General features: G+C 45.8%; 2 protein-coding genes across 4 annotated transcripts; one reads left to right on the plus strand and one right to left on the minus strand.

Moving 5' to 3' along the window:
* Window positions 1–2,758: 2,758 nt before the first annotated feature.
* hdac1 (histone deacetylase 1) lies at window positions 2,759–7,736 on the plus strand. Of its 3 annotated transcripts, XM_056582871.1 has the most exons (13): window positions 2,759–2,868; window positions 3,581–3,693; window positions 4,081–4,198; window positions 4,311–4,385; window positions 4,570–4,708; window positions 5,009–5,150; window positions 5,277–5,369; window positions 5,498–5,606; window positions 5,758–6,138; window positions 6,616–6,771; window positions 7,024–7,072; window positions 7,161–7,214; window positions 7,258–7,736. In XM_056582871.1, exons 1-12 carry the CDS (start codon window positions 2,820–2,822, stop codon window positions 7,186–7,188), a joined length of 1,452 nt encoding a protein of 483 aa, XP_056438846.1. In that variant the 5' UTR covers window positions 2,759–2,819; the 3' UTR covers window positions 7,189–7,214; window positions 7,258–7,736. The 3 variants fall into 3 exon arrangements, with proteins under 3 accessions (XP_056438846.1, XP_056438845.1, XP_056438847.1); XM_056582870.1 differs by having other exon boundaries at window positions 7,161–7,736; XM_056582872.1 differs by having other exon boundaries at window positions 7,027–7,072; window positions 7,161–7,736.
* Window positions 7,737–7,939: 203 nt separating this feature from the next.
* eif3i (eukaryotic translation initiation factor 3, subunit I) lies at window positions 7,940–11,796 on the minus strand. Its single transcript, XM_056582873.1, has 11 exons — window positions 11,675–11,796; window positions 11,248–11,340; window positions 11,076–11,163; window positions 10,896–10,961; window positions 10,530–10,679; window positions 10,025–10,152; window positions 9,779–9,889; window positions 9,580–9,669; window positions 9,368–9,441; window positions 9,164–9,256; window positions 7,940–8,264 (listed from the first exon to the last, which is right to left on the minus strand). The coding sequence occupies exons 1-11, from the start codon at window positions 11,675–11,677 to the stop codon at window positions 8,183–8,185; spliced, it is 978 nt and encodes a 325-aa protein (XP_056438848.1). The 5' UTR covers window positions 11,678–11,796; the 3' UTR covers window positions 7,940–8,182.
* Between the last annotated feature and the right edge of the window lie 534 nt (window positions 11,797–12,330).

Genomic DNA, 12,330 nt, shown 5'->3' on the forward strand with positions numbered 1-12,330 from the left:
GCATAATGGCGGCCGAAGCGTCGCGTTGCGTAGGCTTTTGGACGCGTATGCGTAGCGATGCGTCGACTATGTAAGGGCCCTAAAACATCAAAAGTGCAATAAAAAGTGAGGCTCGCATATCTCGTTCCTCTCTACTCTTACTTGACATTACAATAAATACACAACTCGTATCAAAATACACACCTGTCAAAATTCACCTAAGCTAAAGTTGAAGTGCCTGTTTTCAGCTTATTGGCTGGTTATTTTTAAAGCTATCTCACATAGTGCAATTTAATAGTTTTGTTCCTATATAATAAATAAAATGTCAAACCTAAATATACTTTGGCTTTACACCACAATTACACTTGTCATTGAGTAGACTGTTCTCCCATTTTCGACAATCGACAACTCTTAGGGAATCTACATTAAACCACTGCCTGAACTACAATGGTTGATAGGGCTGCCTAACTGACAGGCTAAGCATATAGCTATAACACATATAAACAATTTTCTTATACTCTATAACATATACTATCATAACGTCATCAACCTCTTAATCACATGAAATATATTCTTAAACATTTATGTCAGGTGTTCAGGGCCAAAGTAAACTTAATCATGCTCTACGATGTGTGTGTGTTGCCACAATCATATTCTCTGCGAACGACCAACTGCCATTTTACACAAAAGCCGTTTGGCGCGAAACAAACAAAGGACTTTTAGAAAAGTTCATAACTCGACATTTTCAGACTTAAAACTGTACCCAAAGTTGTTCAACCTGTTTATAATATGTTCCGATTCTTGAAGATAGTAATAAACGTGATTTTCACCGTGTACAAACCTGAAAAGCAGGTAGATGACAGTACGGGATTTAAGCAACGACGCATTTTCCTCATTTTCCGAAATCCGTCTGGCGAGGAACCGGAAGTTCCCCTGATCCATAGAATTCCGGACTGCAACACATTTTGGTTCCGCCCTTCCGTTTCCCAGTACTAACGCTTTGACTCACAACAAATATTTACTCCCGATCCCCACAACAATATTAGACCGTAATAATTAGCGATAAATTAGTACCCAAAAATATAAATTAATGATCAGCAGTTTTACATATAAACTCTTTCAAAATTAAAACTTGAAATAGTGGTCTGGTTTTCAGTGTACCACATTAGCATTGTAGCAAGCGAGATGTCTGAGCTACGGAAGTCACATTGTTTACCAACAATGGTTAACTTCATAAATATGAAAGATTGCTCCATATTAACAACATAGTAAATGTATGTGGGCCTAGCAAAAAAATACAGTTCATTGTTATTGCTTAAACAGATTCCTTCTAACTATTTACGAAAAATGTAATCAACAATTTATGCACAAATAAATGGTTACATATCGATCAGCAACGAGGAGCATGTACATGGCATAAAGATAATTATGAGCCTTTGATTGATATCCAGAATTTTTTTGAGGAGACACATTCCTGTTCCTCACTTGTATTGGAGCGAACGGAGATATCTACTTCTGGGCCCCTTGAATCGAGGGACCCGTCCACAGCCCGCTTAAACAGTTGCAATACCAGGCTTGGTCGCTGAGCACTGGTGGATTGCGGAAGTATGCACTGTTCCTGGGGGCTTGGGTTGAACGAGGCAGTGATGCTGTCGTCAAGGAGACCATGGACCGAAGAACCTCGCAAAACAAGCCTTATATGGTAATGAGATGGACGTCCTCATCCCGTCACATTTTGCCTTTAAAATAAATCAAAAGAGATGGATGCATGCTAGCCTATCGTTGTTAGTATGCTTCATATTTTATTATTATTGCTGTATATCAAGCATGGTAGCCCATGCTATGTAAGTTTATCCACATAATCATAACAAATTGAAAATTATTGAAAAAAAAGGATAGGTTTTATATGAAACATTGAGGGCCAGATGTCTCCGTGCTCTGACTCAGGGGCCCGGTCCATCTCATCTCCTCAACTCCAAGAAAGACTAGCCTGGCTCCACCTGCCTAATAGTCCAGAATCTTTAGTGGGACAGCAGGTGACGCTGTTGGCAGTAAATCACAGTCAGTTTGAGTCCCACATGACTGATAATTTTCAAACATAATCGTTACGCTTTGTGCAATTAATATCCATCTTATTACATTGTTTGTACCAACAAATATGGAATATTGCTCAATAACCACTTCACATTTAGCTGTTTTTAATCTAGCACTAACATTTGGTTGTTGTATTGAATGCATTAGATATACATTGAGTATATATTTATATTGAAGTGCCAATGATTGTTACAGTAGTCCTCCATGAATACATTAGACATTATACATTGAGTGTATATCTATATTAAGAGATAGTTACAGTATTGCTCCATGAATAGCCTATGCATTGAGTATATATCTATATTAAAGAGCCGCTGATGGTTACAGTATTGCTCCACGAATACATTAGATATTATACATTGAGTATATATCTAGGGCAGCCGCTGATGGTTAAAGTTTGTTCCATGAATACATTATATACATATTGAGTATCTATCCATATTAAAGAGCTGCTGAGGGTTACAGTATTGCTCCATGAATACATTATATACACATTGAGTATATATCTATATTAAAGAGCCGCTGATGGTTACAGTATTGGTCCATGAATACATTAGATCATATACATTGAGTATATATCCATAATAAAGAGCCACTGATGGTGAAGTCCTCCCTCATCTCCACCAGTCGGCTCTGATTGGTCCGCAGAGCAGCTGCAGCTCCCTGGTCCGCTCCGATTGGTCGATAGCGCAGCAGCAGCTCCTCCCTGTCGAGACAGACCGAGCAGCGGGGAGAACCGGGCTAAAATGGCGCTGTCTCAAGGAACAAAGAAGAAAGTTTGCTATTATTATGACGGTAAATATAATATATATGCACTCTTGTTTTGCATAGGGTTAGAATCATGCGAACCTTGTACACAGATCGATTAATAATTGCATGTTATCCTTCTGTAAAGTGGAGCCAAGCGAATAACGAACAAGGGTAGCCGGCGTGCTAGCTCGAGTGCTAGCTAACAAGCCTGTGCTGCTAATGTTAGCTTGTTGTGCGGCTACATCTCGTCGTTTAGCTATTGTGCTGTGCCTTACTGATATTGTTTACCATATTTAAAATGAATGCTTAATTTCTTCCATAAAATCCAATCATGTTGGGTCTCTGAGCACAGTTCGCCTCTGGGTTATGAACCCCTGAGCGACCGGCGTTAAGAGGTTCATTACCCAGAGGTTCATCCCATCCATCCACTTCCTCTATCATCAATCCGTTGAATCAACCTACCTTCAAATCCTCATTTTCATCCGTTTGCCATACAAGTTGCCTAAATCATGTTTCTAGGGGACCGTGACCGGCCAGTTCGGTATCGTCCCCCGTTATAAACCCACTACCGTCCATAGGATAGGGCTGTTTCACCAAAAACCACACTCTTATTTTACAGTGGGTGCAACAATATCCATTGTGTGCTGCCATACTGTAGTATTATCAATGATTTGTAACGCTCAACTGAATATAAATTATGTATTGAGGATAACTAAAAGAAAAAAAGAAAAATAATGCTTTCTGCGAAAATTTTCAGGGGACGTTGGTAACTACTACTATGGCCAGGGCCATCCAATGAAGCCCCACAGGATTCGCATGACCCACAACCTCCTGCTCAACTACGGGCTGTACAGGAAGATGGAGATCTATGTGAGTAGTGGCCACTTCCTCCCGGGATCCAAAAACATGCAGTGTTGAGGTCTTTTGTTTCATTGTGTATAAATATATTATGAGTTATTTCTATTTAACTATTTCAAAGCAATGCTGTGCATTCTCAATCGCAAACTTTTGATATCTCTCCTGACACCCTGCTCATAAAAACATTACTTAACTAATGGGTAATATATAACCATCTCTTTGATAGTAGCTGACTAGCTGGTTACAAGAGGCCAGTTCTGAACCACAAACGCATTGCACAATGTATGTCGTCAGAATTAAGAAATAACAAAATTGAACAGGTTCTATTTTCCTGTGTAACACTGTGCCGACTGACTGTGAGGAGAAGGTAACCCACTGCTGGGTGTGTTGTTCCTCCAGAGACCACACAAGGCCAACGGCGAGGAGATGACCAAGTACCACAGCGACGACTACATCAAGTTTCTCCGGTCTATCCGGCCGGACAACATGTCAGAGTACAGCAAACAGATGCAGAGATGTGAGCTCTTTTCTTCATCAGAGTGCTACCTCATCCCGGTTAATGTCTTTAAATTATAGATCATCATGTAAGCTATAGGTTTATATTCTAACCTTTGGTTTCCTCTCCCCAGTCAACGTAGGGGAGGACTGTCCTGTGTTTGATGGGCTCTTTGAGTTCTGCCAGCTCTCCACCGGGGGCTCTGTCGGTACGTTTCCTCAGCTGTGCATTATTCAGCTCGCGTTCACCCTGCCTTGTTGGAAATCATTCTGGTAGTGGGGGTTGCGATGCATATTGACACACAGTTTTGATTGGGTATGGTTAACGCTGAGTTCATGAGTTCCATGTCCCCTCTGATCCATATCTCTCTCCCCCCCCCCCCCCCCGTGTAGCTGGGGCGGTGAAGCTGAACAAGCAGCAGACCGACATCGCCATCAACTGGGCCGGAGGGCTCCACCACGCCAAGAAGTCTGAGGCCTCGGGGTTCTGCTACGTCAACGACATCGTGCTGGCCATCCTGGAGCTGCTCAAGTAAGTGGGAGTGGCCTGACCCAGCGAGGCTGGGAGGAGAAACTTCACACTGCCTTTGGTGGTCATCACAGCCTTTTGTGGGCGCTTTCTTTCCATTGCATACAAACCCTCGACTAGTATGCCTTCTAGTGTGTATGCATCAGTGGCCTCGCATGATGATTCTTCAAGAAATTTGTATAGATATTTTTCATTCACTAATTGAGTCACTTGGCAATCTTTTTTTGACCATCATCTAAAAGGCATCCGTCATCTAGTTGTTAACTATGGGATGCACTAACACCCCGACGCTGTGTCCTGCAGGTACCACCAGAGGGTGCTGTACATCGACATCGACATCCACCACGGGGACGGTGTGGAGGAGGCCTTCTACACCACCGACCGCGTCATGACCGTCTCCTTCCACAAGTATGGGGAGTACTTCCCCGGTACAGGAGACCTGAGGGTAAGTCTGTCTGTGTGCATGCAAGTCATCAGGCATAGGGTATTGAGTTTGCTTTGTTTGTGTGTGTATAATGCACACATAATCTAAAAAAGCACAACATTGAATGTTAACCATGAATATTCACAGGACATTGGAGCCGGGAAGGGCAAGTACTACGCAGTCAACTACCCCCTGAGGGACGGCATCGACGACGAGTCCTACGAAGCCATCTTTAAACCCGTGAGTCTCCCTAGATTAGAGCCACCTCAGGGTCTAATGTAGGGGCCTTCAGGGGGTCTTGGTGGATCCTGATTGGTGTAGTAAGCACATTGTTGGTGTGTGATGTTCCTTTGGTGTGTCATGTGTAGATCATGGCCAAAGTGATGGAGATGTACCAGCCCAGTGCTGTGGTCCTCCAGTGTGGCGCCGACTCACTCTCCGGTGACCGGCTGGGCTGCTTCAATCTCACCATCAAGGGTACGTCGGCTCCGAGAGGGGGTCTCCAAGGGTCAGGTCGGAGTAAAATTGTGGGTGTTCGTGTGGGTGGGGGGGTCCTGAACGTTGTGTGTGTCTTGTCCTTAACGGCGTGTTTGTGTGTGTTGTGTCCTGATCTGTGTGTTGTGTCCAGGCCATGCCAAGTGTGTGGAGTACATGAAGAGCTTCAACCTGCCCCTGCTGATGCTGGGGGGAGGCGGCTACACCATTAGGAACGTGGCCCGCTGCTGGACCTACGAGACGGCGGTGGCGCTGGACTGCTCCATCCCCAACGAGCTGCCCTACAACGACTACTTTGAGTACTTCGGGCCGGACTTCAAGCTGCACATCAGCCCGTCCAACATGACCAACCAGAACACGGGCGAGTACCTGGAGAAGATCAAGCAGCGGCTGTTCGAGAACCTGCGCATGCTGCCCCACGCGCCCGGCGTGCAGATGCAGGCCATCCCAGAGGACGCCCCGCACCCCGACAGCGCTGAGGAGGACGACGAGGACCCCGACAAGAGGGTCTCCAGTAAGTCCTCTACCCAGACCCTCTGTGCACCTCCCACGGTTGGTGTCACCTTGTTTATGATGACCATATCTCAAGACCTGTTCCTGTGGTCCAGCGAGGCATACCGTGGCCCTAGGATCCAGTAAACCTGATTATGCCCCGGCCCTAGGATCCAGTAAACCTGATTGGCCCCCCGCCCTAGGATCTAGTAAACCTGATTGGCCCCCCGCCCTAGGATCTAGTAAACCTGATTGGCCCCCCGGCCCAAATCATGTTTTTTTGTTTTCAACCCTGTCGGTAAATCAAGTCCATATGAAAGTGTGTACCATCACACTGAGGGGGGCTACAAATGTTGGGGGTGGGTGGGTCTGACTCAATGGACGGGACCCCTGTCCCTAGAAGTGAGGGCCCCCCCGGGTTACAAACATTGAGCGGTCTTGTTGTGTATACGATGTGAGGGTGGATGCTAATTGGTGCCTGTTCCACGGTTGGTTTCAGTCCGCGCCCACGACAAGAGGATCGCGTGTGAAGAGGAGTTCTCAGACTCGGAGGACGAGGCCGAGGGCCAGGGCGGGGGCCGCAGGAACGCAGCCAACCACAAGAAGCCCAAGCGTGTGAAGAAGGAGGAGGAGAAGGAGGGCGAGGAGAAGAAAGGTGAGGCACCACTACCACCGCCTGGCCTGTAGTCCATCTAAAGGACTACAGGTGGCCTGGCCTCTAGTCCATCTAAAGGACTACAGGTGGCCTGGCCTCTAGTCCATCTAAAGGACTACAGGTCAGGCCACCTGTAGTCCATCTAAAGGTGGCTTAATTTCCATCTTGGATTAACCGGTCAACACATTTCTATTTTTACTTCTACCAATTGTCCTACTGCTAATGTTAATGACCCTTCTATCGGTTTCTTAGCAGAAGTGAAAGAGGAGGAGAAGGAAGAGGAGAAGATGGACACATCTGGGTAAGTGATGCTGCATGGACCGGTTGGTCTCCATATGTTCATATTCATTAAGAAACATGGACTGACCTCATGTCTCCTTTTTATTTAGACCAAAAGAAGAGGCGAAGACCACTTGACTCCCCAGGTCAAAGTGAGACGATGCCTGGACCCCCCCCCCCACCACGAATCCAATCCTACTGCAATGTGGAAAACCAAGGACTTATTTTCTAATCCACTTTTAACATCTGTGCCACCTGAACTGCCTGGCTCAAATCACTTTTTTAACCTCATAGGATTTCTAGATGAGTGCAAACAGGACAGCAGGCCAGTGTTGCCATTCGGACTTGATTTGAATATTCAAAAAGTATTACAATTCACCTTGTGCTCAACAAAAAAGCGCAGGTGATTTAGTCAGAAGGTAAAAAAAAAAAACACGTGTGAGAAAAGCGCTATAAATTGAATCTATTAAAAACACCCTGGTCATATAACGTACCCAAACTAAGTCCAACATGTTGGATTTAGTCTGAGGGTTTGGTTATGATTCAAATATTCTCTACACACACTAAAGGATCCTTTTAAACACTTTCTGTACCCTTTGGGACTTTTGTAAAAATCAGTAAGTTGCATGTTTGGAGTAGGCATTACTTTGGCAAGACTTCTCATAATTCCTATCCAGTAACTTATTTTAGTATCAATACATTTCCTTATGCCGTCGTCCTATTGCTATTTGGTCATTACCCTTTTTTATTTGTGTGAATGAGTTTATACCTCTTTGGGGATAATGTTGAGAAGTGACTAGTTTTAGATATTATGCCTCCAGGTGTATGAGCGTTTGATCCTTGTGAAATGTGCATTACCCTAAACTTTGTAATAAGAAATAAAGAAACTGCTTTCAATTATGTCTCCATAAAGTGTACAAAGAATGGGGCTGTGCATGGAATTTAATCAGGTTTAATGCAGGAGTCAAGTTAGATGGCAAAACTACTGCAGATTTTAACAATACAAAAACTCCAGGGATGAAATAAACGGTCTTCTGGGTCACAACCCTTCATCCATGCGAAGGCCCCGCTGGCATCCGTAGACGTGACAGTTCATTAGGGTAGGGGCCCTGGTCGGTCAGTAGTCCTTTGGTTAGGCCTCCAGCTCAAAGTCAAAGTAATGTGGGTCGAAGTAGTGAATCCTCACGTAGCCGTCCTCTCCCCCGCTGCTGTAGCTGCAGATGGAAGAAAACATTCAGTTCATTGCAGGGCCAAACTTAGGTTCTAAACACGGAATCCACACGCCTCCTTCAGGGAGGTTTCATTCTACTCGCTGAGGCTCTGCTGAATTGTCACTAGGGCAGGAGGACTTGGTTCTTGGTGTAAAAGTAGAGCAATTGCCAGGCTGTTTCCTGTCGTTTCTAGTAGGGCCCGACCGATATTGATTTGAGTGCCGATGCCGATTATTTTCAGAGAAATTACGATTACGATTTAATCGGCCGATTAAAAAAAAAAAAGCATATAAAACGTAGTTTTTGATACCTTAAATATACTTTAAACACTTTTGACGAATATGTGAATTGAATGCAGAACCTTTGAGTGTTTTAGAATACCTTTACAGTCAAAAACAAGTGTAATGTAAAATGTAAAATAAATAACTAACTAAATGTGCTGCGCTGGTGAGCAGTGACTAACACGGGCGTGCTGAGCAGTATGGTCTCACCGTTAGTCTACAGTATAACAAATTAACATGGCCTGGGACCTAAAGAAAAACAGGCACAACATGCTCAAACAACGCGTCTTGTGTACATTGGTGAGGTGAGCGCACAGCTGCCTGAGCGAGCGTGCTTTCATGTTGTACGGTAAAATTCAATCTCTTTTTTACTCCAGCTAAAGTTGTTAGTTAGCAAGGCGAGTAGGAGCGCAATCTGCAGGATACCAAGCGCAATAACAAAAAAAAAAAAACGGTTGTAATCGGCGTCTTTTTGGCCAATGCCGATTATTTTCAAAAAGGCTATAATCGGCCGATTAAATCGGTCGGGCCCTAGTTTCTAGAGAACGTTTGAATCAAATCGTTATTTAGAATATTTGTATGGGGTTTAAGCCTGATTGTAAAATGTGTCGGGTCTCCTACCTCTTTCCATCCGGGTGGAAGGCCACACAGTTGATGGGGCCGAAGTGACCCTTGACTCTGCCGAACTCCTCTTCATAAGCAGCATGGAAAAACCTGGAGGGGGGGCAGAGAGAAGACTGCATTCAACACTTGCATCTGTGAGCGGCTGTGCTCAACGCCATATAGCTAAAGAGACCGCAGACTGCCAGGGGGATATCCTCTTACCTGGCCTCAAACTTGCCGATCCTGGTAGATGTGGTGGTGACCTCCATGGCCTCCTGTCCACCTCCCATCACCACCTGATAGGAAAAAAACACGAGGCAAACCTAATGGGTATAGAGCTAGACATGGGCCACCCGTCAAATGCTAAATGACTCTTGAAGCTGCCAAGCTTGGATAATGATTCTGTTTCAGCATTGACCATGAGGTTGCCTTACGTGGTCCATGATGGGCGAAATGGCCGCAGAGTTAACGGGTCTCTCTGTTTTGAAGGTCTTGATGTGATCCAGAGTTGTGGAGTCAAACAGCTGGATAATCGAGAACACCGTTAAACATGGTCAGTAATTGGAAGTGAATGACACCCACACGACGGTGTGTTTATAGTCGTTTATAGTCTGGGCGGAGGAGCGGCGCTACCTTGGCAGTGTTGTCCTTGGAGGCGCTGATCACCATGGTGAGGTCCACGGAGCTCTGCATGTCGTTGATCTGCTTGGTGTGCTCCTTGATCTTCTTCAGGACCTCCCCGGACTGTGGACAACACACCCAGTTACTCTCAGGGCAAGTTACCCTGTAGCCTGCAGTCAGGGTAACTACCCTCCGCTACCCTGTAGCGTTGAGTCAGGACACTAAACATGGGAAACCACAACAGGAAAGAAGAAACACCTTGGCGCTGAACTGGTTCATCTCTCCGCTCTCGTGTCCGGCGATGACGTAATCGCCCAGGGGCCCCCACACGGCGCTGGTGATCTTGGACTCGCTGCAGGGCACCGTCATGTAGGGCTGGTTGTCCTCTGCACCACAAAGAGCGGCATGAGCCAACACTTCCACTGAAGAGGCTTGATTCATACGAACACTATTCATTTAGCTAAAATCCATCAAACCACCTTTTTAAAGACACAAAGACACAGCTCATCTAGCTTGAAGCTAAAATGTCCCAGACATGTCTGCAGTCAATAATAATACGGTAATACAATCACACAGCCAGTAGGAGTGGGCAGAAGACGTCTCGACGGTTTTATGATCCTGAAAGGTTCCAGCCCATTGACTGTGAGAGACTAAATCCTACACACTGCGATTTAAACACGAGATCATTAAATACAGTCCATTGTTTTAACATTATGGAGATTAACGTTCTCTTTTCTCTGTTGTAACTGAGGAGGCTGTTTACTTATTTGCTGGGGATCCCTCAGGTCGAAGAAGTTGAGGAAGCACTGGTAGCCCATCTGCTTGTCCGTGGAGAACATGATGATGTTGCCGCTGAAGTCGAAGCCACAGGTCCTGACGGCAGAGCTGGTCTCAAGCAGGGCCAGCTGTTTACCTGCCAGAGGACGGAGCCTCGGTTGAACCATAGTGACGTGGGCTGTCCGCTCAACGATCAAGCATCACTTTACAGTGGACCCTTGGCTGCCATGGTCGTAACACCACCAGTCAAATACATTACACACACACGTTCCAAAACGATGACTATCTGGCAATCGCTGATGATCATTTACAAAATATACCTAAAATGACCAATGCCTGCCTCACGCCCTACCTGTTTCACAGTCCCACAGTCGACAGCTGTTGTCTGCAGACCCCGTCAACACGTTCTTGGTGTCCCCTGAGTCACAGTGTTAAGGACATTGACCGTTCTCACACAATACAAACACACAAAACAAACCAACTGAATGTAATGGCAGGCCAACACTACTGAGAGCAGGACTAAAGAGGATACAGTCACAGTCCACACACCACACGGCTCCAGTGTGACCATTGTAGGTCCCCAGTCGCTCGCCGTTGACGGAGTACCACGCGTTCACAACCTGGAACCAAAAACATCTGGTTTAACTTTAGGAACCGACCGGGAGCTCTCACTGAGGGTGAAGTGCGGCTCTCAGTAGCCTTACCGTGTCCTTGGCCACGGAGAAGAGCAGGTCTCCCTCCCGGTTGTACTTGATCTGAGTGATGGAGCGCTCGTGCCCCTGCAGCAGGATGGGTTTCTGGGGAGAACAAGAGGATCAGTATCCATCATCAGAAGCATCATCATCAGATGTATCGAACATCTGTAGCATCCTCATCATCAGATGTACCGATCATCTGTAGCAACCTCTTCATCGGATGTACCGATCAACAGATGTACCGTCCGTCTGCACATTGTGTCATAGGCTAGGAACGAAGCTATCCAGCGCACCGACTAGTAGCTAGCTAACTAGCCAATTGGCTAAGCTCACGGTAGCCGATGTAGCTCCCGCAGAGCAGACCTCTTAACCTAATAAATCCATGTTTTCTTTAAAAGTGTAACAGCGCCGGAAAATATTCATGACCCACACTCACCATGATTGAAGTCCCTTTACTCCGTATTCGGTGGTTGTTTATTCCAACGAAGAAATAGAAAGGACCAACACTCGTGGATCAAGCCCCGGGTTTTCGGCGGAAAGGAGTTAGCACTTCCGCCTTGGCCCCCCTAGCGGCCGGTCAGGACCCTCTACCGGCCGGACAGGGGCCCCCTATTGGCCGGAGGTAGCTGGTGCTTGTCTTAAAATGTCATTAATATGAGAGGAAGTTTGACCGCTACACACCAAGGGCCTCATGTACTAAGACTTGCGTGGATTTCATACTGAAACTTGGCGTACGCCAAAACCCAGAAACTGTCTTACGCACAAATAAATTCAGATGTATCAAAGTGTGCGAACGCATGGATCCAAGCACGTTTCTTTTGTACATCTCAATCAACGTGGAATTGAGCGCATATGCCGAGGTGCCAAACTCCTCCCTGTCCACGCCCTCATTTAAATATGCAATTTAATTTAAATAGGCCTCTGGACCTGAGATTCACCTCTTAATCCGATCACCTGGCACCATGAACAGAGGCAAAAAACGAAACTTCACGGAGTCCGAGCTCGAGATTTTGCTCCAAGAGGTAGAAATGCGCAAGCATATGCTATTTGGAACCCTGTCAACAGGGATAAATGCAAAACAAAAGAGAAGTG

Source organism: Gadus chalcogrammus, chromosome 22 (assembly GCF_026213295.1).
Source record: "Gadus chalcogrammus isolate NIFS_2021 chromosome 22, NIFS_Gcha_1.0, whole genome shotgun sequence".
Taxonomy (NCBI): domain Eukaryota; kingdom Metazoa; phylum Chordata; class Actinopteri; order Gadiformes; family Gadidae; genus Gadus; species Gadus chalcogrammus.